This window comes from Haplochromis burtoni, unplaced genomic scaffold, assembly GCF_018398535.1.
Source record: "Haplochromis burtoni strain Fernald_Lab_line unplaced genomic scaffold, NCSU_Asbu1 Contig_5, whole genome shotgun sequence".
Taxonomy (NCBI): domain Eukaryota; kingdom Metazoa; phylum Chordata; class Actinopteri; order Cichliformes; family Cichlidae; genus Haplochromis; species Haplochromis burtoni.
Window position 1 is genome coordinate 1,025,409 of NW_024582366.1, and position 27,216 is coordinate 1,052,624.

General features: G+C 42.3%; 1 protein-coding gene across 1 annotated transcript in view; it reads left to right on the forward strand.

The window, feature by feature from the left end:
* ptprfa (protein tyrosine phosphatase receptor type Fa) overlaps nucleotides 1-27,216 on the forward strand; it is a 243,987-nt gene that overhangs the window by 108,445 nt on the left and 108,326 nt on the right. Inside the window, exons 8-12 of the mRNA XM_014333895.2 lie at nucleotides 3,710-3,721; nucleotides 13,687-13,956; nucleotides 19,604-20,185; nucleotides 21,829-21,965; nucleotides 24,079-24,223. Coding sequence (XP_014189381.2) covers nucleotides 3,710-3,721; nucleotides 13,687-13,956; nucleotides 19,604-20,185; nucleotides 21,829-21,965; nucleotides 24,079-24,223 — 1,146 coding nt within the window. The remainder of the gene's footprint in view (nucleotides 1-3,709; nucleotides 3,722-13,686; nucleotides 13,957-19,603; nucleotides 20,186-21,828; nucleotides 21,966-24,078; nucleotides 24,224-27,216) is intronic.

The following is a 27,216-nucleotide window of genomic DNA, read 5'->3' on the forward strand; positions in this document are numbered from 1 at the left end:
GTGTGTGTGTGTGTGTGCCTTTCTTGAAAGTACATATGTGTGAACAGATGTACATTTTTTATCTACTTAACACGGCATGTGCATCATTTTCCAAATAACAGATCGTAGCACAGCACTCAGAATAACATAAAAAACTTGCCTTTGGGAACTAAAGAGAACTGTCAGTTAACCATCTCGGTAGTGAAGAAAGTTCAGGCATAGCTTTGAGGACACTTTGTTTGTTTCCACATAAATGTACATATTTGATGTCATTTTACAAGACGCATCCTCCACTGAGCCACCAGCAGGAACCGCAGCCAACAAAGTGAGAACTTAAACTGTTAGCAGTCGGACGTACCGCCCACGGGACATTGGATGGTTTAGGGGACTAATAGGACTGCTAAGGGGATAAAGCATGTGACTTGTTCTGTTTCTGCTTCTCTTTTCAAGGTTCCTGCCTCTGTTGATTTAACCTGTAACCTCTCTAGGTGTGCCAGTATTTGCGTTTCCATTCTCATCTCACACTGTGGCTTCTGAGCAATCACTGCAACATATGTCACAAATATGTTGCAGTGTGTCTGTCTTCCTTCCCCACCAGTGTCTCTCTTCATCTCTTTTTAGTTTCTTTCTCTATATTTGTCGCTCTGGCCTCGTTTCCACTCAGGTGTCAGTCATATACTTTGACCGTATATGTTACTTCTCATGTCTCGATGCTTATCCTCCTATCTGCACATGAAGGCAGCTGCATTTTATTGTTTAACATGCTTTGTTTTCACTTCTTCTTCTGATGGACGTGAGAGACTATTTTGGGAGTGAATGTGTGTCAATATTTAGTCCACGTTTAAGACATTACTTGGAAAGCACAGGAAGTTCTTTGGTCCATTTAGCTTTTAAATATTTCTTTAACTTAAACATTGCAGATCAACTGGCTTTAGTGTCCTAAAGATGCACTTTAACACAACCATACCATTGATGGGGTCTAATAATATTTTAGTGCCTATATAGAGAAAATTGGATAAAAATGCAAAGAGTAATTCATATTTACTGAAGGTTCACTAACTTTTGTTGAGCTTTCAAAGCTGTAAAAATAGGGAAGAAATTAAAAGCCTTCATTTAGTATTAAGTTTGCAGTTCCACAGACGTGTGATCCTGTCATTTGTGGGTTATAGACTGACAGTTGAGGTTTTTTTGTTTTTGTTTTTACAATATTTTCTTTCCAGTAAGCTGTGGCACTAATGGATGGCAAGTCTTACATCAGCAGCATCTCAAAACCTCTAAATTCATTAACTTACTGGAAAAGCCTCGTTATTAAGTTGCCTAAAAATGTGTAAGTCAATGCAGCTTATGTAAAGCTTGTAAAATATACAGAAAATACAGTTGGTTCTTAAGACAGTGACACAAGTGAAGTTCAAATGAAACTATCATGCTGCAAGTGCAGACTCTCAGCTTTATTTCAAGGGGTTGAAACCAATGAACCACCAAACAACTGGTCATTGTGCAAATTCACATAATCAGGAATAAAATGTTTCTGTTTAATAGTTTGTCCAGAATCTTTTGCAGGAAGCGCCTCCCTGAAACCACAGCTCTCTTTATGACTCTTTGATTCCAGACTTTTCTGCAGCTCTTTTCTTCGCCAGCCTTCGACTGACAGTCAGCCACTTTACCTCTAAAAACTTCTGGGTTTGTTTTTCAAGCATGTTTTGGGTCATTACGTATGTTCCCATCTGCTCCGTCTTATCAATCCTGCAGAAATATGCTGATTCTGAGCAGAAGGCGTGTCGCCCAATTCAGAATTCACACTTCTGTCATATGTCACATCATCAGTAAACAGCAGTGACTCAGTGCCACTGAAAGTCAAACATGCCCTGACTTCGTACTGTCTTCAGCATGTTTTTAGTCAGTGATGATGAGTCTATAAGTTTCTCTCTTGGAATTTTGTTACAGACTGATCTGAAATTTTCACAGCGTGGTGAACTTGTGGATAATGCTGTTCCTACCTCCTGATAGTGTTTCTCTACCATCACAAGGATCCTGTGATCACTCAGAACGGTTGAGTTGAAATTATTGTTCAACAGATGAAGGAAATACTGATACTGTAGCATGGAGGAGGAGTCGAGCATGATGATAACAGACAGACTGGTCCCTCGTGATAAAGGGAGAGCCATTGATTTACTGGTTGATCTACTAACCCTAACCCTTACTGCCTACTGTGGAACTGTGGATAGTGACCAAAAGAATTGGACTGCCGATCCTTGCAGTAGAAATGAGCTTCCTCCAGACATTCTCTTAGTTTACTCCATGGACCTTTCAGGAGAGGCCGCAGTAAAGGCACTGCTTTCAGACATATGACCAGCACCTCCTAGGTGAGGGGTTTCTGACACACCTGGGGCAGACACAGTGCAATTTCCCCCAGAAAAGCTTAAGGCGGTGCCTAGGGGGAGAGAGGTTTGAGCATCTCTACTTACTTCATCCTGGCAGCCCGCGGTAAATGAATGTAAAGATGAATACCCTCAAATCAAAGCTGAGAGTTTGCACTTTAGGCTCGTATTTACTATATAACTGTAAAAATATCAATGATTGTGTCAATGTCCAAATGTGGATCCACCCAAAATTCAAAGTTTTTTCCCACGTACACTGACAATAAAGGGCTATTCTATTCTATTCTATTCTATTCTATTCCATTCTCAGTGCTCCCGGTATCTGCTCTGTCTGTGGGTGAGAGGAACATTCACAGGTTCAGAGGGTTTAGCAGATTTACAACTCTGTTACTACAGTTTTTTAATCAATGTTTATCTTTTCATCAGCTAGTGGGTAAAAAAGTGTCCTTTGAATTCGGTGTTAGCTAATCCGAAGCGCCTCCATACAAATGAATCTGCTCTAAGTACGGACTGGGTTCATGGTAGAATAATTTCCAAGGTGAGTGTTGGATTAATCCTGTTAGGGCAGCATGTTTATGTGCTCATTGATTTCAGGGTGCTGTGTGGCTGAGCTCCCCCCACAGTCAATGAGCAGAATAAATGTGAGCGGTAACACAACGTCTGCTTTGTGTGCCTAATGAAGTCTGGTTGTCAGCAAGCCTCCACCTCCTTAATGCTGTCTTAATTCACAGGCTGTGGAGGGCTCAGCTGCTGCAGCAGTGTTAAAGACAGGGAGGGAAAGTGTGTGTGTGACTGGGGGGTCGGGGGGGTCCTTACTGTGAGATCTCCCTGTGTGCCTTATTCTTGTTACGTTAGAGTGTATCTTTCATTGTGTGCATGGTGGGTTTGCGTTGGGTTGTTACATGCCGTGTGCGTGTGTGTGTGTGTGTGTGGTGTGTGTGCGTGTGTGTGCGTGTGTGTGCGTGTGTGTGTGTGCGTGTGTGTGTGTGTGTTTGTGCGCGTGTGTGTGTGTGTGTGTGTGTGTGTGTGTGTGTGTGTGTGTGTGCGTGTGTGTGCGTGTGTGTGTGTGTGTGTGTGTGTGTGTGTGTGTGTGTGTGTGCGTGTGTGTGTGTGTGTGTGTGTGTGTGTGTGTGTGTGCGTGCCACTGATGTGTACAGGCTGTTTTTCACTCATTAACGGATAAGCAGATATTTGCCTGTTTTACTCTCTCTGTTTCTCCTTGTCTTCTTCCTCCCACTCCTTATTTTGCCCCTCTCGTTGTTTCTTTTTTTTCTTTCTCACTTTATCTTAAATCCCTCCATCGCCATTGCACCCCGCCATCCAAAAAAACCAATCCAAATCTCACCACTCAGATCAACGGGAAGGTTGGTTCTTTCACTCTTTACCCTCTTAAAGCCAAGGCCTGGCAGACTGGAGCCGTGCCGCGCCTGCATCTCGCTTGGCGCCTCAGGCCCGTCCCGGCCTCTCTCAGGACCCCAACCCTACAGTGCAACCACCCTGCCCCTCACCTCCACTGATGTTCAACCCACCCCACCCTGCTTTAATATATGAGCCGCATCACATCCTGCTCTATGCACCCTGCTTCATTAAAAAATGTGAAATGAGCATGTCTTACTTTAAATGTCATAAATGCACATTATTAAAAAGTGAATTTCCCACCAGGAAAGGATCACACTGAGGACGTGGCACTGAGTTGGTGTTGTAAGGCGTCTAGGGAGCTGCTGTATTTTCTACAAAGGCAACAAACCTGTACACCACAGCAAATTGGGAATAAAGATTTCAAACTTGTCCTGGTGAACTTGCAGGAAAGGGAAGATAATTATGATCTAATGCCTGATTAGAACGACAGCATGTGTTTAAAACAAGAAGCATTTAGCCGCGCCGTCTGCGTGTAGAAACGCTGTAGAAGAATGGGCTGTTCTGAAGAGCTCGCTGAACTTGAGCATGTTACTGTAAAGGAAGCCATCAATCCAGCAAATCAGTTTGTGAAGTTTCTTCCCTTTAGATATGCCAAAGAGGAAGTGTTTAGGAACCAAAGCAAATCAGCCATGCAGTGGCAGGACATGTAAAGTGGGGTCACTGAATCCACATTGTGTGTAAAAGTCATCCAGGCAGTGGGCTTCATAGCCCAACAGCTCCTGTAAGTGTAATGTGTTTCCATACACAGGTCCAACACACATTATTATTATTATTATTATTATTATTAATGTTAGATTTTCGACTGTGGACAAGAAGCTTGACGGGATCATGAATATTTACATTTAAACAGACCAGCTCCACAGTTGCAAATGATTTTCTACGACCAAAAACTTTGGAAAATGAAGCTGATCTTTTCTGAGTAACCCAACAGTCTACCTTAAATCAGGCTCATGGATATCATAGCTTAGAACATCTGACAGCGAATCAGTTGTTAGCCTGGTTACTCTTTGACAAACCTTCTTAACAGCCTAACTGTCGTGCAAGATTTTTGCCCTTCTTATAAAGCTGTTTTTCAGGACAGTGACACGATGATGACACATGTAGTGCCAGTCTCACACGCCTCACAACTTTCCTGGTTAAAATGGAGCAGAGTGTTTGCATAACATCTCTGGTTTCAGAGTTTGTGCTCACTTCACAAAATGTTGCATCAGTCTCATGAGGTCCTCTCCAGCATGCTGATCATGTTTTTGTTGTCGTGGCTAATTCAAAGGCATGGCTCATCCCAGCTCTCATCTGCTGCCTGACCATCATTAGGCTGAGCGGCAGGCTCTGAGCTCACACTGCTTTCACCATTCTCTCCTCTCGTCTGCTACAGAACTACACTCTGCAAGAAAGAAAGAAAAGATAGCCTCAGACATGTTTACAGCTTTTTCCAAGACTCTTACTGCTGGATCATTAATAGCAGAATGTGGAGGAGCTCAGAAGTGGAAGTGAACTACTAGAGGAGAGAATTGCAGCTCTAGCCCCAGTGTTTGTGTCTGATATGTGAATTTACAGCCTTGTAGTGCCGCTTGTTTCCCTTGTCTTTATATCTGAGGTCAGTGAATGGTGCCGATCGATGCTGCACTTAGTTTTAAATCTCCATAACATTATTTAGCTAATTTGACCAACTGTGTTATTCTTGATTGTTCAAAAAGGGGAAGTTAAATTTAATCCTGACAGATTACTTTCCAAGGTGAAGTGACACATTTAAAATTAAAGAAGCAATAAAAGTAAATAGATGAGAAGACTGGAACAATTAATAGTGTTTATATGATTCTGAAAAAGCTTTTTTGCAGTGAGTTCTCATTTAAAAAGAGAAATGCAATCCAGTCAAACCCGGTTATCATCAAAATGTATTAAATGTGAGTCCTATAAAAAAAAGCAAACTGTGCGAGAACAACAACAGTAAATGTGTCGTGATGCAACAAGTCCATGAAATCCTTTGGATACATCAGCAACATCTGGTCGCAGGGGAAATGGTGGTGAGGGGTTTTGGACAGCTGGCTGCAATCAGCTGCAGCGAGAGGGCTGCACCAAAAAGCTCTTTGATTGTTTTGGTTGCTAGCAGGGTGCCCCGCAGTGGAAGTCTGAAAAAGCTTCTCTGTTTCCAGTTTGAGCTGCAGTTTTCGCAGTTTCAGTGTTACTTGGCAGACGAGTATTTTTCATGGAAGCTAACGCCGCCAAGTACGACTTCCTACTAGCGACCAGAACAACCAGAAGGAGGTTTTTGGTACCATAGACCACCTGTGACTAGTTTCACACAAGCAAGTGCAACAACAACAACAACAACAACACATTTTTCCATTGCAATTGGCTGTTTGCAGACGGTCACCAACATATTGAGGCCTTAGCAGTGTACCCATGACCAGTGTTGGGTTTTTGGAGCCAGAGGTTATCATAAATGAGACTGGAGTGCTAAGCTATGAGCTAGCGCTCGCAACTTTCATAGGCTGTATATGGACAACACACCTACACAGAGCTGCTAATTAGTGTTAAGTAACAGACTAATAAAATATTTGAACTTTACTCACCAAAATAGAAGCAAAGTCGTGGAAAATTTGCGCTACACAGCTAACCAGATAATTTGTCATCTAATGTCCTTAACAAAAATTAAATATTTCACTAATACTGCAAACACTATAAGGAGGAGGTGAGCCCCAGCAGACACTGATCAGCTGCACCGGTCAGCCAACACGAACATTGTGCAGTAATCAAAGTCTTTCTTTACTTTGATCACAAACCATGCAGATTAAAAGGCCTCACAGAAATCTGTGTAGCTTCATTTGTGTTTTCAGCTGCACTGCTGTTATGTTTCAAACATTTCTTGATTTCTATGAATCCAAATATGTGAAACCCAAACATGGACCCTCTCTCACACTAACGGTGTTTGTTGTTTTCTCATTTTGTCAGAAGTGACATCAGTCAGTAGATTACAGGGATTACAGCAACATATTATTATAGTTATCATGTCTTATTGATTTTTTAAAAATATTTTTAAAAATTCGAACTGTTGCAGTACATAATTGTACCAGCATCTTTATTTTCTAGTGAGCTGATAAAGCAAACACCCCGTAACAGATTTTGGGCTGCAAAGTCACTTCTACAAAGTTTAATATTTTACACATAACTGAAAAACAGCCAGAATCTCTAAACAAATGGCAGCATACTGTGTTATAACCTGCAGTTCACTTGAAGGAAAGTTTGGCTTATTAATGAAAAATTAAGGAAAAAATGATACAGTGAACATTAAACTTAAAGCTGAGCTCCTGTTGGTCCAGTTAAAGGGAAAAGAGATGCCAGTTAGTATAAAAGTCCTTTCTCCCATTCATTTCTTCACGAGCAAGCATGCTGCTGCTGCCTCTACACCTGTGCTGCTGCATGCACACCCTCACCGTGCACACAGATGTTCGCTTCCCCATTCATCGCAGCTTCTCCATCTTAGCTTCTTCTACAACTGTAGCTTTTTCTTTATTCGGGCTTGGCTTCAGAAGTTTGCCTCAATTATCCCTCCTCCCTTCTCCTTCCCTTTCCCTTCTTTCTCTCGTCTCTTTTCTCTGGCATGCCAGTAAAAAAACGAGTCTGTCTGCATTTTAACTCTTGTTGGTCTTAACATGTATCTCTTACTATTCAAAGTTATCTTGGCTACTAAGTTTGATTTCAGTTTCACTCAGTACCTACATCCACCATCAGGCCATCATCCAGATTAAATGTTGCAGTAACACCATCATGTTTAACTGCAGAGTTGATAACTGTCATCGTAGTGTGACCATCCTCCATGTCCATGGGTGACTTTTTAATTGACTAACATAAGAATATGATGATTTTCACAGTTCTGGCCAGCATGCACCCGTCTCACAGTTTTGCTAAGTATTGAACGCAAACACGTCAGTTTTAAATGTCTTGAATCAAACATTCATATGACAAGTGCAAACGAATTAGTTTGATGAAGTACCATGCAGGCGTAAAATGCACTGTATGGTTAGATTTCTGTTATCTGTCACACGGTCCCATCAAGGAGGCCTAACAAACGATCCTCAGTGATATGAGTAACAAGCAGTGCAGGAGAACATGGTATGACCCCCACTAATATGATAGAAGTAACGCGTTGCATTACAAAACTATGGCTATTAATAATGAACCTGTTACCCTGCAGTACTGGGAAGCATCAACCTTTGATTTAGAAAGGCCTAAAATCATGGCAGTACAGCCCGCTCTCCCTCAGCCCTGTAGGTCGACCTGCTCAGTCACTCACTTTAACAAATTTACTATTAACATTAGTTCAGGCTGCTGAGTTACTGCTGTGAGTTATTACTGATGTTCAGCAATAACAACTTAATTTTGCTTGCAAATGTTAAAAGTATATCAGCAGAATTTAGCAAACTGTCCTGATTGGCTGTAACATGGTTTATGGCAACTGATAGACACTAAATATATATAATAATATATAATATAATAATAATAAATTAAGAATCGATACTAATACTACCATTAATAATATTAACAATAATAATATAGTAAAAAAACAAACGGGTCCCTAAAACCATGACGTTGTAATTTGTAACTAATAAGTTATTATGTTACCCTATTAAAATAAAGTAATCTGAGTACTCTAAAACACTAGCATTTACTTGTTACAGCCAATTCTGCCTCGCTGACGGGACTGAAGGCCGTTCTGGGAGAATCAGCTCAGGATGTTTTCCACACCTGTTTTCTACGTGTGTGTTTCAGACACCAGCTCACTGCAGTATTTCTGAGCTGAGACCAGTCGGACGGCACTGATGTCACATCACATGTCAGACATTCACATATGAAAAAGCTCTGATTAGCACAAATATAAATCCTCCACGTTGTGCTGCAGGACGATGCTTTTAGAAGCCCCAACAAAGTCGACTAGACACGAAACATCGATTTTAATGTGAGTGTTGGGGATTATTTTTATACCTGACCATTATTTAAGACGGAGATGATGAACAAAAACTAAACTAAACATAAAAACCTGCATTCTCAGTAACAGTTTTGTGGATGTTGCATGAAAAACAAGCTGAATAACTCTTCAAGCACATAGTCCAGCTTGTTTTAGCCTTGACTTCTGATCATAAGCAAAAAAATGAGATTCTGGATACAAGTCTTGGAAATGAGTTTTAGGTTCACTCTTGGCTTGTGGAGCTCAGAATTATTGAAGAAGCTGATCTTAGAAGTGCTGCTCCTCCACACTGGCAGGTCAGATCACGTGGGTCAGGTGTATCTGATTACCTGCTAGACTCCTCACTATCGAGTTATTCCCGGCACGCACAGCTAGAAGAAAGCTGGGAGGAATCATACATCCTGCCTGGGCTGGATGTGCCTGAGGAACACCACAGCAGGAGCTAAAGAACACGAAGGAAAAACACAAACTGCAGCAAAAAGTTCTGGGAATTGGCTCGAACAAAACAAAATTAAAAATATACATTTGTCTCTGCTCAAAATAATCTGACATACATAAGCATCCAGTGCAGCTTCTGTTTGTATGTCTCTCCACGCTGGTGACTCTTCCTCTTACAAAGTTTACAAATCTAGTGAGTAGACGTGTGAATTGTGTTCCCCAAACTGTTCATGTCTGTTTTTTGTTCTTCTTTATTACCAAAGATCCTTCACATGAAGTGTTTTTGTTTTGTTTTTTTGAAGTTTTTTGGACGTTTTGCTTTTATTTCACGGTTCAGCCGTGGGAAACAGGAAAGAGGGGGAGAGAGCTCGGACTCACGCCCGGTCGCTGAATTTCAGCCGTGAGGCTCAACCAGTGAGCTAACCACCTCTTCACAAAAGCTGTGAGTTAGTTTGAGGCAGAAGTTAATGTGTGATTTCAACAAGTTTGAGATGATAAAATCGGAAAGTGCAGGTGGTAAGAAACAGATTTCCAGGGATCTAAAAATAGCAGCCACCCTGCAAACCATCTGGAAGTGTTCAAAACATAACCACGATCGAGTTAAATCAGGTAAGGCTTTTGAATATTTATGGACTGATTCCCAAAACCTATCGAGCTGCTATGCTAAAAGATTTACATAAACATTTCTGGCTTGTATCTCTAAAGAATTTCCCAAATCTGCCATAAATCAAGTGTAACTCATATGTCATAAACATGGCAGGAGATTAAATGCAATATTCGACAGTGAGTTTCTCTGTATCCCATTATTGGACAGATGACAGAAGCATGCTAGTTTTTTGTTCGTTTCCTGTGAAACTGGTAATATAACCAAAAATAATAATGCATCGGTTGACTTGATGACTTGTGTAGGACTTTACAAAACCAAGAAACTAAACTAAGAAATAAAAAACTTCATGTCATGTCAGCTGCAGGTATATATGTCAAAATATAAAATAACTGCAGTATTTCGATCAGAACTTTACTCACAAATTGCACGAGTGAGTTAATCTTAGCACCGTGTTGATATTAAGCATTGGGTGGGTTCACTGAAGTAATATGGACTTAATCGTATGTAATGCAGCTCCTGCAAACTTCTGAACACCTGTGAACGGATAAAAAGAACAAATATAAAAACCTCCTACGACGCCTGCTGTGTTCTTACATTCATGTCATGTAAAACTGAAATGTTTGCAGCGGTCTGTAGGGTCAAACACCCTGTGTACACAATAACAACAGTTCAGTGCTGGTGAATGCTGGCCAGCTGAAGCTAACATGCCCTGTTGTAGAGCTCTGCCTACCCCCCCTTTGTCTTGGTAAGAGTTGAATCAGGTAATGACAGTGATATGGTGTCTGTCACTGTGATCGCTGATGTGCTGCTGGCTGTAGTGTTTTGATTTTACTGCCACACACATGCACACACACAGATCACAGTTGGCAATCACATTTTACAGGTTTCGGCCTCGTATTTCTGTCACTCAGCTGTGAGTAAAATTAAAAGTTTATCTGATGTTATCTCAGTCAGTCTGGATTTTAAATCGTTTAGCGTGATAAACAAAGTTGGCAGGAAACACTTCCCACATTAGCAGGAAGCGCCACCTGTGTGAAGTGTGTGTGTGTGTGTGTGTGTGTGTGTGTTGGAAGGTCAGTTGGGAAATCAAGGCCTGACTTTTCCTGTGCACTTATTGAAAATTTACTACCTCCATTACAAGACTGTCACATATGCTGTAAAAGCCTGGCGGGAGAGATGCAGCTTCCTTCAATATTTTAGGGTAAATTCGCTCTGAAGAGTCCGTTCCTGCAGATTAAACACAAGTGCAAAAAATACGTCATAACATTGCCATTAAAACGTCAGCTCAGCATGTTGTGTCTATCTTTGTAAAGCTAGAATTACTGGTCTGAAGTAACTTCGAGTTATTGTCAGTGATGAATAGCGGTTCCAGCCCTAAAAGTATTTTTACTCTCATTTGACCTTTTTGTACCTTTAATCAAATCCTCAGCGTGTTTGTCCTCCAAAATAAAATACGTGATTAGCAGCAGTAAGAGAATTGACCTAACTGAGCTCGCAGCCCCTGAATCCTCCGCCTACTCTTCCTCCTCCTTTTGCTTGCCCTGTCTCCTCTCTTCTTCCTCCTCCACATTAGTTTTCTCCTTGGGAATCTGTCTTAATGCCAGCCATCTGCATTTCTGAGCCTGCAGCTTACCATGTCAGCAAACAATGCTGTTCTTGTATGAGCAGCACCCAGAATGCTGCATTATCTCTTGCACCACAGTAACATTTAGCCCACGCATGCTCTCCAGCACTCTGGATGCTGTCAGTCATTGATCAGCAACACTATGTGCAAACGAAGAAAACTCCGAGTTTCTAACTTCACCGCTTCTCCTGTTACATCAGATTTTTTTACAGTGAGGGCTAGAATGTGTAACCCTGCGCTTCCTCTTCTTTAGTTAAACCACAATGAAACCCCAGAAAAGCCTCTGATCCACACTGTAAGCTTCTCACACCAACACGCTGGCTCAGGGCTTAAATTACACTTTGTGAGTCAGATTTTCGTGACTGTGTACTCGCCTAAGTCAAGAGCAAGGACTTCATTTATGCAACAGAGCTGTCTGCATTTGACTTGATGTGCACACAGGACTGTTGCACTAATTCAGTCATTGTGTAATGAGGAAGTAGATCCAAACACTTTGGGGAGATTTCCAGGGATGAGAGCTAACACTGGAGGAGAATCTTTATCCCACGTTCGCTCCAGCACACTTTGTGCCTTAGCATCACGACACGATGGAAACTCTACCGCCTTGCCGCGCATTAGACTCCAGGTGCAATTTAATCCCTGCAGCCCAGCAGGAAACCCCAGATTTTCCAGAGAAATCCAGTTACATGCTTTAAACACAGCTTCTCATTTTACCCAGTTTCTCGGTGAACGTGGCACCCTACGGCGGTGATTCCCAATATTTCTTCATCTGGCCCGTAGCACACTGGATGCAAGGACGTCCTTTCTTTAACAACACCTCTCAGTTTAAATGTGTATATTTGTTTTCAACTGGATCAACCATCCAAAACTATTAGCGTATGTATTAAACCAGTTCGTCTACTGGTTTTAGCAACTGCACCACTTAACCACAGTCACAGTCACAACCATTATATTTTGGAGAAATGTGGTTACTGTTAGCAGGGTTGAAACTCTCTCATGTCTGACACGTCAGCCCTGTGTTAACCTTCCTTCTCCCACTCACACAGCAAATAAAGGAAACTGAATTTCTTAAAGCCCACTTAAAGCTGTGTTTGCAGCTTCCACTGCTTGAGATTATGCAGAACCTGCTACTCAGTATAATCAATAGATGGCTCTCCAAAGCACACATTTCTGCACATGACCACAGCAGTGTAATGATTCAGTCAGATATTTCTGGCAAATGAAAACCTCTCCAAGTGAGACAGAGGAGCTGTCACATGCAGTCCCAGTTTTAGGTTCACAGCCCACAGACCTCCATCAGTGTGGCGTTAGTGTTGGTATCGATGATACTGATCTGATACTGGTACAAAACCTTAATGTTTTATTGTATCTCAAATTATAGCATCATAATGATTACAGGACATCAGATTACTTGTTCTTATCACTTAATAATGCAGAATTATCATATAGAAATAAATAACCTGAAGTTGTGGCTATTTGAACACCCTGCCTGCAGCACTAAAGGACTCCCTGAGACGTCTGTCTCGCCCTAGCACCACCCGTCCTTCTCCTCCTCCTCCCAATGATAGTTTCTTTCCACTGTGTTCCTGTTAATGATAAACTACAGATTTACCCTAAATGACTAAAATATCGATATTTTAATGTGAGAATCAATTCTAGAACATAAAAGACTGAATCGATATTTTAACATCGATCATTGGTATTTACCATGGATGGCTCACTGCTAATCGCTGGTGTTTAAATGAAATGCTCTTCATTGGCACAGAAGGTTAAATAAAAAAAGTTTTGCCAAAATAATTCATTTAACATGTGACATATTAGTAACCATGGCAACAAGACCTTACAATATACATTAATTAATGATTTGCATTGTTTTATTTAAAACGTTAGCTAGCTATTTCATTTATGTGCCCATTATGTTCAGCAATTTATTAATTTAATAATTTAATCTCAGCCATACTTTTCATAATTTCCAGTTTTTTATTCAGTAATTTTAATAATGTATTAATTATTTTAATACAACATGTTGATCATCTCATGCGAAGCTGGTTGGAGGGAAATTCCTGACCAGAAATTGGCTTTAAGATGACTCAACATTTTAAAAGCATAAAACAGACACAAACTGTAAAACTCCACCAGGCTCATTGACCAGTTCACACTGGTCTACAGTGCACAGTAAAAGCCAACCCAGTCAAACACTGAATCAGTCCAGTGGTCCCTACACCCCGCCCCTCTCCTTTGTCCCCTCTCACTCTGCTCCTCTGTACTCCCACAGTTCGCCGTGTGCCGCCCCGTTTCTCCATCCCCCCCACCAATCATGAGGTGATGCCTGGAGGCAGCGTCAACCTGACCTGCGTCGCAGTCGGCGCTCCCATGCCTTACGTCAAGTGGATAAGTGGTGAAGTGGAGCTGACCCGGGAGGATGAGATGCCCATTGGCCGCAATGTTCTGGAGCTCACCAACATCCGCCAATCTGCCAATTACACCTGTGTGGCCATATCCTCCCTGGGCATGATCGAGACTACAGCTCAGATCACAGTCAAGGGTAAGAAACACTCACCTTTGTGGGGGTGGGATGGCGTGTGATATGATCCCGGTGAACAGTGGAGAAAAATTAATTGGTCCGATTGTGTGACTCTCAGATTTAGTGCTGAAGTTTTCTTAAATCAAAATGCAGTTCTGCCTGGCGTAATTTGCGCTGGCTTCATGAAGCTCCTGGTCATCATCCAACAGCCTCTTAGATGTTTTTGCAGCGCATACTTTAGGCCCTATTTAACTTGCTGATGTGATCACGCGTGAAGGAGGTGCGCAAATGTCATCAGTCATCATTAAACCTGGAATACGTGCACCAGATTTCAGATCTTGTCGCATATGGTGCCTTTAAAGGACCAAAAAAGTCAGTTTTTCTGCTGCAGGGCTGGAGTGGAGCATGTTTTAAACCAAACACTGACCTTTTTCTTAGTATAACAAAGTTTACCTTCCTAAACCTAACCAGCAACATAAAGGAGAAATAGGGGAGAAGAAAATACGATGCATGTTCACCTGGCTAACAACCAACTCCAAATGTAGATGCTGTCACTATTTAAGAGAGAATTGTTGTCTTCGTAGCACATCGCTGTGCCTTGGTAATGCAAATGCAGATCAATGAATTTGGCTTTGGACAATACTGAGCCTTTGATAAGGATGGCTTTGCCCAGCCCCACTGAGGCAGCAGCAGTGGGGTCAAATAAAGTATGCATAAAGCTCCTTACATGCACTCTCTGACACAACAAATAATATCAATATTTGAACATGTTTGGACAGCTTGGAAAGACGCTGCAGTGCAAAACCTGCATGTCATTTAGTGTTCATTAACAAAGCAAATCCCCAATCCTGTGTGTAATAGCCTCAGCAAAAAGCAGAATATATTAACATAACATAAAGTCAAGTGCCATTTTTCATTTACAGTGTCCATATAGTTGAGGTGGTACTCTAATAAAAAATGAAGATACATTTATTCTTGTTCGAGCAACAAAATCCTTCTTACGTCAGGATTTGTGTTGCTTTAGATTCTGGATGTATTGTGTTATTGATGATGTCTGACTGACAGGAGCAGCGGTGTGAGTGGACTAACACATAGAAAGCTTTCATACAGGACGATCAGCTGAAGAAAAAGCAACAGCAGCAGAAATGTGCTCCTAGTATCTTTGTTATATTGAGAAAACAGGAGCTCGTAGCTCTGCAGCTGTAATCTTTAGTTATCGCAGGTCAAATCAGGTCATTTTAGTTTTTGGTAGAACCAGTTCTAGTTTAGATATGGGACATTTTCTGCAGTTTATAATAAACTTTATAATAGTAGATGTTGACATATTTTGTTACAGCAGGCTCATTGTTTTCTACACTGCTCAAGTAGGAATCTCACATTAAATGTCTTGCAAATCTTGTAATCCAATCAGAAGGGACACTTAGATATGTAGAAAGTCTATGTTAGTATGAAAGTCATTGCTTTATCATGTGGTTTGCTTTTGGACCTTTGTGTTTTGTATTTGCTTTTCCTTTTCTTCCACTAACTGATTCATTGTGGGTTTTTATCCCTCAGCAATAAAACACTGTTTTTATCGTCACCACCCGGGTGGGCAGCTGGGAGCAGGCAGTGTGGACACCCAAGTGTGTGAACTTTCAACTTGATACTATAGGTGTGAAATATTGGACGAGTTTGAATCTGTGACCTTGATGTTGACTTCAAGTTTTATGAAAATCTTGTGAAGTCACCTGGGTGAAACTGATATGATAGGTGCATCTACTAAAAATCTCAGGTGAGTTCAAATTCCTGTAACCTTGATCTCAAGGTCAGAAGTCGGAGGTCAACTTTTCTGAAAATCTAGTTAATGCAAGAACTAAAACCTCTGATGAATCTTTGAATCTTGGTGAATTCAACCTCAAGGTCAGAACTCAGCTTTTCTAAAAATCATCTGAATGCGATCACTCAAGAACGAAGCAGCAATAATGCAGTAATACCAGAGGAGGCTGAGGGGAGGTGTATCTACGAGGAGGCTGAGGGGAGGTGTATCTACGAGGAGGCTGAGGGGAGGTGTATCTACGAGGAGGCTGAGGGGAGGTGTATCTACGAGGAGGCTGAGGGGAGGTGTATCTACGAGGAGGCTGAGGGGAGGTGTATCTACGAGGAGGCTGAGGGGAGGTGTATCTACGAGGAGCTGAGGGGAGTGTATCTACGAGGAGCCTGAGGGGAGGTGTATCTACGAGGAGGCTGAGGGGAGGTGTATCTACGAGGAGGCTGAGGGGAGGTGTATCTACGAGGAGGCTGAGGGGTTTGTGTCCATCAGTATTTCTTTACTTTCATTTGGCTACTTTTAGGCTAAATGAAAGTACTGTGTTGGGCACGCAGTGCAGTTCTCTGCTGCTGTATCTGATTCAAGGTCTGTGTTTTGCATACAAGTGGTTATTTGAGTTGCTGTTGTCCTTCTGTCAGCTTGAAGCAGTCTGTCCACTCTCCTCTGATCTCTGGCATCAGCAAAGCATTCTTGCCCAGAGGACTGCTGCTCACTGGATACCTTCCACCACCTCTTGGTCTCGAGGTGTTTGTGGAAAATCCTTGAAGAGCAGCAATTTCTGAAAAATGCAAACCAGCCCATCTGACACAAGCAACGTTCAAAGTCATTTAAATCACTCTTCTCCCCCTTCCTGATGCTCTGTTTGAACTTTAGTCAGTCAGCTTTACCACGTGTACACGCCTGAATCAGCTCTAAATGTATTTGGAAGCTTCTGGTTGAGCATTTTGGCCATTTCAGATATAACTGGTAAACACACGCACACACACACACACTTTTTCTATAAAAGTATTCAGTGATATCTTAGACTAACACAGTGGTTCCCACTTTTTTTGCTGGCCCCCCTTCGTTTTACAAGAAAAATGTTCGCTAAAAATCACGAATGTGGGATCCTGTTTGTCCGTGATCTAAACAGCCCAGCGCTGCTCCAGACGCAGGGGAAACCAACCCTGCAGGGAGACCTACCTCGGCACCTGTGCAGGTGAAGCCAAAGGGCAGATTTGCTTCACCATATTTTCTAGTCTTTGGCTCAGAATGAAACATATTCAGCGATGCTTCATCTCCTGCTCTGCATTTGTGTGGGCGCCCCGTGCTAGCAGTGTCCAAGCGTTTTGTTTGTTTTTTTCCCCCCCTTTTCATAACTCCCCCCCCTGCAATGGGGCCCCACACTTTGGGAAGGTCTGGACTAACAGCTGGGACATAAACTCATCTGCAGTGTTTGCTGAGATTATAAATGAGGTGAACAATGGGATCATTTTCTGATAGACACGTACAGTTTGGCTTGTTTTGGCAGAGGAGATGCACCCTGCTAATAAGATCAAACAGGTTTCAGTCCCTGCTGCATTAGCTGCACTTTTCAGATCCCGGTCCTATTTTATATACAGTTTGATGAACAAAAATATGAAGCAGCAGCTGGTTGTGTGTGGGAGAAGTTTGATTTCAGGCTATGTGCCAAAGAGCTCTTTAATATGCGCAACAGTTGGATAATAATGATTTTAGCATTTAAACTAAATCATTATTCTTTCCTAATCCTACCTTTTTAAAAATGGGTTTTCTTTCCACTTCTAGCCAAATAGAAACTAATAAACAGAAAAAAATATAAAGCCAATGTTTCACATCTTAGATAAACCCCAGTGCCCTGGCTGAAAGTCCAGTGTAGGTACTGTGCCGTGAATCTGTCTTTACATAAATGGTCACACTCGTACCTCTGCTGCTCTGATAGGACTTTTCTTTAAAAATAATAAATTGGCTTTTGTTTGGATCACTTGTGTCAGTAAAATTTGCCACTTCCTCCGTAGCTGTGTTCCTGTAACAGTGGCTCCAGGGGCCTGAAGTCTCTCCTAGTCTGGTTTTCCTGTTGAAACCAGGTGAAAGCTGTGAATTTGCAGTGTTGGTGAAAATATACAAACAGTAGCATGAGAAAAGTGCACAGGAGGGATTGTTGTACACATCACAGTAGAAACTACTTTCTGCATTAAAACAATATTTGTTTTAAAAAGAAAAAAGGAGAGCAGCAGCCCCACATGACACACTGAAGCCATACAGTAGAAACAGACGTTAGGAAAATGTCTCCAGATAGCAGTCAGAAATCATTTTCAAGCACTCGAGGTGACAGACAGATCTCATCAGCAGATCTCATTTTTAAAAAGCTGTGCTTTTACTTTTATTTGCTTTTCATAAACTGAAGCTCTTAGAGCTTGTTTTTCAGAGGGAACTGTATCAGATATTGTGGCAACAGATGATGGGAACTGCATGAGGAGCAACGGCTTCATTCTGTCCCAGCCTGCTGGGGTTCACGCGTTTGTAAAGAAGAAGAAGAGCTTGGCTGCATTGCATGAAAATGAGGCAGATGTCAGGACTGGAGCAGCAGAGCTAAAAGCCTGTGGTTGCACTGGTTTCATCCCAAAAGGCAACCCGTGAGCTTTTCTGCACCCCGCTGCTCTGCTTTGGACCAGCTCACAGATTCACAGGGTTGAGCTCAAAGTCCCAACTGCCACCATGTGTTTCTAATCCAGGCTGTTTTTATTTCTCTTTGTCAAACTTCATATTCAGTATAACACTTTGATACAGAATGAGCTGACTGAGTGACAACAACAAAGCAAGAGAATAATTATAATTAATAAAGTCTTTGATACGATAGCTTCATTATTTCTTGCCTCTGATCTTTTACCATTTTCTATTTGTTAGATGGTTGAGTAGATTTATTGAATTGAGTTGGCCGTCACTACTTTGGAAGATGCTTTGCTTCGTGCAAATCTGTAACAAAATGAAGATAATAACTTAAGAAGTATTTTAGGACTAGAAAATATTGTAATTCAAGTGGTCTTAGAAGCACAAACTCTGGCCTGTGTCTGCAGGTCATGTCAGTCATATAGTATATTTTATAAAGTGTGGAAAGTACAATGTTTTAAGAAAAGAGCAAGATTACCACAAGGTTCAAATCCTGAGTGAAGCCACACTTTAGCATTGACTCCTCTGCAGGGAGGTGATTAAAACAAAAAAAGCCGCAGGAGAAGAAGCAGAACTGAGGAGCAGCTAAAGTTTCGGGCCAAATACCATTTACTGTGTCTGTGGATGAACCGCCTGCCTGCATTTTGCTGTTACGATCTCCACAGACAGCTGAACTCTGCAATCAGCAGACCCACTGCAGTCGGCACATCTCACCTGACACAAGCGCTATGTATGAATGCAGCTAATAAACATGCCCGTCCACATGTTGTAACAGTCATTATGGTTTTACGCACACATATAAGTTTAATCTACAAAGCAGTGATGGGATTTCTTTCCTCCCTTCTATGAGAAAATGCAACTTATCTTATATCCTGTTAAAATCCAGGCTCTGCTGTGTGGCTGCATTAAGTAGATGCACTTCTGATGATCTGCAGCTCAGGTCTGGATGACTATAGATGGATTTACATAGGAGGACATGCACCCATCTGCTTGGCAACATAATACTGGCCCGGCGCAGATCAGGAAAGGACAGAAGCAAGCTGAATAATAATGAAGTGTTAGATTGGCGATGTTGAACAGCTCTGTGTACCCGGCATCAGCGGGTGACTTTCCTGACGGAGAGGAAGAATAATGTAGATGGAGAAAGTAGAGAAACGTGTTTTTCTGACTCGGTCTGTCTCTGCTTTCTGACAGCTCTTCCCAAGATGCCCACTTCCCTCACTGTGACAGAAACCACGGCTACCAGCGTCACCCTGACTTGGGACTCCGGCAACCCAGAACCTGTGTCCTACTATGTTATTCAGTATCGTGCCAAATTGTCTGAGAACGGTTTCCAGGAAGTAGATGGTGTCGCCACAACCCGCTACAGCATTGGTGGCCTCAGCCCCTTCTCTGAATACGAGTTTCGTGTCATGGCTGTGAACAACGTTGGCCGGGGTCCTCCCAGCAGCATCGTGGACACCCGTACAAGTGAGCAAGCACCCTCATCACCACCTCTTCATGTCCAGGCACGCATGCTGAGCTCCAGCACCATGCTGGTCCAGTGGGAGCCTCCCGAAGAGCCCAATGGCCAAATCCGGGGCTATCGGGTCTACTACAGCGCAGATCACGATGCCCCGCTCAGCGCCTGGCAGAAGCACAACACAGATGACAGCCATTTCACCACCATCTCAGGCCTGGCAACAGATATCACCTACAGCCTGAGGGTGCTGGGCTTCACCTCAGTGGGAGATGGGCCTCCGTCTGACACTCTACAGATCAAAACCAGGCAGGGAGGTGAGAACATGCTCACTACATCACTGCAGAGCAATGTATCATAAGCAGCGTGCGCCTGGCTCCGATTATTGGTGAGGTGAAGAGTTATTCAGATCATTTACTGTGTGCACGTGTTAGCAAACGCTGCCTGCTGTTGCATAAGCAAGTTACAACTCGAGCATTTACGTCCTCTTAAACACTTCTTCACATTAATATTCAGCTCTTGTCTTAAACAACATTTGTGTTCCATAATGTGCTGTTTGGTAAAATTATATTTCAGGTCTCGTTACAGTTTTGATGGCTGTGCCAGTTCATGAAGCATCTCGTGATTGAGATGTATTTAGAAAAAAAAATCACACCCATTTTCACTCATCAGGCTTTTTTTATTTTGAAAATCAGGTTGGGATATTCTCCAAAGTTCTCCTTCCTCACATGTAGCACACAGCAGGAAATGCTCCGCTTCAGCTCCATTGGTGGTGCTTGGAATATTTCACCCTGGACAGAGGGAGCCAGAGGCAGTGCACTCGCCACCCACTCGCTCATTAGCAGTGAATGGACTGAGCTACCGTATTAGCTGCGCCGCTCCCACGTCGGCACAGTCCGGCATCACAGTGACGTTGTAGTAGAGAGCTAGAAGATTAAAGACCAGCTGAGTTAGGCTGCACGTGTCTGTGCAGAGACTCGTGCTTTATATTGCTAACTGTTTGGTGTGAGGCAAAGTTTTGTTCTGAAAACAGTTGCTGTCACTTTGGACTCCAGCATCACAGGGTGATACTAGTTATGAATGAATGATATATACAGTAGTGCACTCTTTTTGTTATAAGTCTGGCTTTGAGGTCATCTTGGTTCTATTGAAAAATCTCTTGTGATTTTTAGGATTAAAAAAATAACGAAATCACGTTTGCATTATATTTATTTTTATAAGAAGAGATGTCAGCGTCAGGTTGCTGTCAGGCAGCCCAGACGTTTGTACAAGCCCGCACTAAGAGCAGGGTAAAGCCAGCCTGAGCTTGTGGTAAATGTGGGCATAAACCTCACTGTTACCAGCACAACTGCACAGAATTCATTTCTGGCTCGCATCATTTTCTTTGCTAAGGCTACACCTGCCTTATGTTCAAGGACAGGCTGGTGCTTTAGTCACAGACAGCATCTTTTACAGTGAGCTATGCCTGACAGGACGAAACATGGCGCCATACCCGGGCTGCAAATGAAATGAGTTCAGGACTCTCACAGGCTGACACAAGATATTTCAACTTAAATACTTTTTTCATTGTCTAGAATTTTAACTTCTTTGAGTTTAACTCTATTGTTACAGGGCTTGGAACATATTAAACCTCTTTGCATACATATAGCTCTTGCTTCCAAGAATTTACTGGTTCATGGCAGGTGTTGGTTTTCTATACTTTGCTGGCATAATTTCACCCGGAAATGTAGCGATGACTCTTTGTACATGTATGAAAGCAGTGCAGGAAGAGCCTGAGTTGTTGGCACATCTATTCATGATGTGAATAGATGTGCCACCAGGATTTTACCTACCTGCCTGTTCGAAACAACAAATGTGGATTTCCTGGCAGGGGCAGGTCCTCGCCCAGCTTTGCTTTACTCCTCTACTTTCTTACACTTTGTGTTTCCATCTTAACACATCTCTTTGTTTCCTCCTGCAGTTCCAGCTCAGCCGTCTGACTTTGACGGTGAGGCTGAGCTAGACTCACGCATCATGCTGTCATGGCTTTGGCCTGTCCAGGAACCCATCATTAGCTTTGAACTGGTGTACTGGGAAGCCAACAATCCCACAGACAAGGTAAATACCCCCTTAGAAATCTTTTCTTTCCACTGAGATGTTGCTTGTAAAATCTTTATTGGCTAGGAGCTATGCTGTGCTTCAGGCTGTGTATTTGCATTAATGTCTTTTTAGTAAGTTCAAAGTGTCTGCACTTTATTCAGGTTTGATAAATGTCATCACATCACGAACACTTCTTGCTGTGATTTATCCACGAGGAGGTCTGGGTGATTTTATGCCACAGTCTCCATTAGAGCTGCGTGATTCACAAGGTCCCGAATCGATTTGATCCCCAATTCGATTCGATTTGATTTGAATCTGGGAAATTTTGCATCAGACAGTCAGAATTATTATAATTCAGATCATGCATCAGTACATTTCCATATTTTTATATCTATAAAAAGGAAGCTGACACTTGCGAGACTTTATCAAAGCTGTGAGCGTCACAGCCGACGCCTCTGTGTCAGAGTAACTGAGGATAAAACATGAAGGAGATTTTCCTGGTCTGGGATTTATAAAAATATTCTGCAGCAGATCAAAAACAGAAAAAAACTATCAATCAACACATGAACATTACCTGATGCTGCTGAAGTGAAGCAAAGTTACAGAGGTTTGATTAGAGACACAGCGTTTTGCAATTTTGCATAATTTTAAAAAGTTTAAATTTGTTCAGTGTTGAACAGCAGAAATGAGGCTTTGTTTTCGGAAGTAAGTAAAAGGAAAAAACAGCGGCCGACAGGCTGTAAGAACGGTAGACTTGTGCGTAACAAGCAAGCGAATAATGAAGAAAACAAACTTTTAAGAAACTGTTCAGTACAGAGAGAGAGAGAGAGAGAGAGAGCTGTGCTTGAAGTGAGATTTTATCCTGGTGGAAGCAAAACAGCAAAGCTAAGAGTGAATTCATGACGATGTTTATGTGAAGCGCAGTTTGGATCTTCTTTGGCTGCTGGTTCAGTCAATGTTGTTTGGAGAGAGATCAAACTAACAGCTTCAGAATCAGCGCAAAAAGGGCGTGAACACAAAGCGCCGCCGAAACATCAGAATCATCGAGCCGTCGGCTTTCAGCCCCGACCGTGTCCGTGCCGTCGGTGAGAAAGTCAGAGCTCACTGATCCTGATGCGTCGGCGGGTCGAGCTTTGTGTTTACGTCTCTGTGCAGACTCCGTGTTCCTGCTCTCTTCTTTAGCTGTTTGGTGGCTGTTGAAATTTTGTGAGGTTTAACCTGAGATTCTGGCGTTTAGGCCAAAATAAATTTATTTTAAAAAATCGATTCAGGGTTTTAATGAATCGATATCACGTTATCCAAGCCAGAATTGATTTTAATCGATAAATCGATAATCAAAACCCAGTCTCCATATTTTTGAAGCGACTGGAGTTGGAGGGGTTTTGCTGTAATTTTGATCTATTACAAAAACAGAGCTTGGATGAGCTGATGGCTGTTGTGCATCAAGAACTACACTGTCTGTGGTGTGATGCACCTCCTCCACTACAAAAACAAGAAAAAAGTCCCTCCTATGATTCCCCTAATATGATGTCATTGACAGGTTTTTCAGTAGTTGTGGGTGTTTCCCACAGACACAGGCTTAAAACACACAGGTTCATATTACGAGCCCTAAACAACACCAGCGTTTATCTCAGGAAGAAAAATATGCCAACCACCAAACTCCAAGAACAGCTGCCTGTTGCCCAAAATCTCTGCACTAAGTAACTGAGAAAGATTTAAGGCACACGAGAAACAGTCATGGCAGTAACGAAAAGTTACAATCATTTGGTCACATATTGCATCGAATCATAAACCTTATTGTTCGTGCAATACTGTTTTTCTAAAGTGTACGTGTGAAGAGAGAGAAGCTGAGACAAACTGCAGCGTATTCAGGGCTGAAACAGTGAGAGCAGAGCTGTGGGTGGAGAGGTGACAGCTTTGCTTGGCCACTGTACAAGGCAAGCATGCTGAAAAGAGCTCCACTTCTCTTTACTGCACCAGCTCGTCAATGTTACAAGGAGCTTGGCAGGTAGGCTGCTCGGCCTCCTCGAGAAGCTCCAGGCTTTGTCTGCAGACTCCATTGTGTTGAGACCAATCAGGCCCTGGCTTCATTTTTGCCCTCGTGACCTTGTGCTCTTTCGTCTCTTCACAGCACCGCGTCACTTTCGATGCAGCAGGCTCCTATGCAGTCGATGGTCTGAAGCCAGACACGCTGTACGTCTTCTCCCTGGCAGCCCGATCTGAGATGGGCTTAGGCGTCTTCACTCAGCCTATTGAATGCAGGACAGCTCAGTCCAGTAAGTATAACAGCACTCAGTCACGTTCACAGTTGCGGCTCCAGTTATGTAGTCCAGGTGAGAATGACTAAATGAGTCATCTGTGACTTAAAACTGACTAAATACACCAAAAACATGTGGAGGTAAGTGGAGCTTAATTCAGTGCAGTCCAACTAAGAGATCCAGCTCCCTGGGAGCCCAGTCGGCTTTCTCCTTTCTCTTATTCTGTTTACTGAGTGTGTCTGTGTCTGATTTGAACACCTGTAATATACCTGAGGTAAACCGACTGCATAAACAATGAATAACCGTGTGTCAGTTTAGAGCAATCCTCCTACTCAACGTGTGAAAGCCCCACGGTGTGTTTCATTCAGGCCTCTGTCAGCAGGAAACTGTCTCTGTCACACTTACTGTTTTTAGAAAGAAAGATTGAAAAGTTGCTTTTTATTCCCACAGCATGCAAAATGTTGGAGCTTAACTTTGCTTCACATACGCGATTTATTCGTTGTGTTTCTGTGATTTAAAACATTAAGACTGTGTTTTCTTTTTTGCTCAACTATGCATTTACAGCATAAAAATGATAAATACTCATTTATATGAGAAGCTGGCGTTTTAGTGCCGTCTGGTGTTATTGTTCTCTAAAGAGATCAGCTTTTACCCAGATCTCCATGCCGATGGTTCCCACCTGAGTCGGGGAGCAGAACCTCCTGTTCTGAAGCCACCGCTGAACTATTCAAACACAATAGGACCAGCAGCAGACGGCAGCGTAGCTCACAGAACTGTGTAATTGCAAATGTCATTTTTCAAGCTGGCAAAATGTAATCAAAGCTGTAGCATTAATTATATGTTGAATTTTTCCACCTGCCAGTCACGCTTCATTTTCCCGAACATTCAACTCAATTATAAAATTCAAAGGCAACAACCACAGAAAATGTCGCCTCTTTGTGACACACAATCCACACACGACATCGTTCGTAGGGGCGTGCTTTGTATTTATAGATGTACATTCTGCTTTCTGCAGCGCAACAATCAGCGGGCGTTGCACATTTTGACAAATAGTCCAATAAGTCACGGAGTCGATACATGCAGCACATTATGATGTAAGGCCAAGCAAACACAAACAGACATTTGCAGAGACAGCTTTCATCACAACTGTCATGTTCCTTTCAAATGATTGTTTGTCATGTGAAATGTGGCCGAGCATGTGGCGATGTGCAGGACTTCGATCGCTGCTCCGTCACTAACACCATCGAACACCGTTAATTCACAACTACGATGTGTTATCTTAGCGTCAGAGCTCTGGCGTGCCGGCCGATGAGGAGCTGAAGCTGCAGTATTTATGACAGTTTCCCGAAGGAGTGCAAGCCCTCGCTCAGCTACTTGTTTTACCTGTCAGGACTGAAATCTTTCAGCTGTCACACTGCAAACAAATGTGTTGTAAACTATTCTCTTTGATTAGCAGTCTCTCTCATCGCTGCCCTGACTGCCAAACATAACGCGTCAGAGAACTTGCAAACAAGTCTGAGGACCCTGACCACTGCTGCCACCTCCCTGCAGCTTCTCATCCAGCTGCCACTCTCACTTCTGTTTACTTACAGCATATCAGGCACTTGTCAGATTTTATACATATTGTATTGAAACTGCAAGGTTACTACAGGAAAGAAAACACCATCTAATAACTGTCCTGTGCTTTTCCCAGCAGAGTCTTGGCAGTCTGGGAAACAATCATTTATTCGTTTAGATGAATTTATGTTTCCACACGCAGATTGTTTGCAGACTTTTGTTTAAATGTACCATTTTTTTCTACAATAATTAACCTACCAAGCATCATGCATTTATTGAACTTCAGAAAAGTGTTTTCACCGGGGAGTTTGTTGAACTTTAAATGTGATATAATGTAAATGTAATTCAAATACAAACAGGAATCTAAAGCTGAAATTCAAGCAACACCTCCTTCTACCCCGTTTGCTTTCAGTGTGACTCAGTGATCTGGTGGAGCCGCAGTTAGCTGTTAATAATTCTTCTTTATTCATTTTACCTCTTCTGTCATGCTCCTTTGGAAATAGCTTAATGTATGACAGGCAGGGAGGGTGGAGGGAAAAAAGGGATGTTAATCATTACAAAAATGAGAATGGATACATATGACTGGTTATACTTAAAACACAACAGGATGAGACAATGAGACCCTGACACAGGAAGCCCTGAGAGGAGGGTAAGAAGGTAAAGCTGGTGAAAATGAACATAAAAGGGACATAAAAGGAGATTGTGTCAGGATGACTCCAGGACGTTTTCATTACAGGTTAAATGGATTACATAGGTGTGCGTATGAATGTCATTGTTCCTGGCTTTATTATAAAGCATAGTGAAAGTCCATCTTTTACCACTTGCAGAGACTAAAACAGACGCAGTCTTAAATATTTTTACCCTGGCTTGAGATCACTTTTCAGTTTTAGATGTTCAAAAAAGAAAAGATTAAATCGATGCGATGTAATCTTTCAGACCTCACGATAGCGTCTGTTTTTTTCGTTTTCTTTTTTCTTACGGGTCTCTTTTTCTGCCCAAATCTTGATTCCGTTTCTCTCAAATCCTCCCACCTCTGCTTGAAGTTTGACTATTTTTCATATTCGTGTTTCTGTTTGGGACTTTAATCTCCCACACATGGATCTCTGCCTTTTGATTCATTGCACCCCTGCAGTGATGCATCCAAAACTTCTCGTATGCATGAAGTTTCCTTTCAACCAGTGGCGAGCACCTTTCCTGCAGCAGGAGAACGAAGAGGCTTCCAGCGCTGTTCAAACAGGAACTCAGTGCATCCGCTCGGCTGGGGCCGCCACAGCACAGGCGAGCGTGATAACTGCCACCCGTGTTATCTCTTTCACCTGCTCCACATTCATCTCAGTCGCTGGTTTTGTTGTTGAGTGTTGTTGTATTCTGCTCTTGTGGGTCATTGTGCATACATGCATTCATCTGTAGTGTGCCTGTTTTATCTTTCAGTTGGTGAAACTTCACACTGTGTG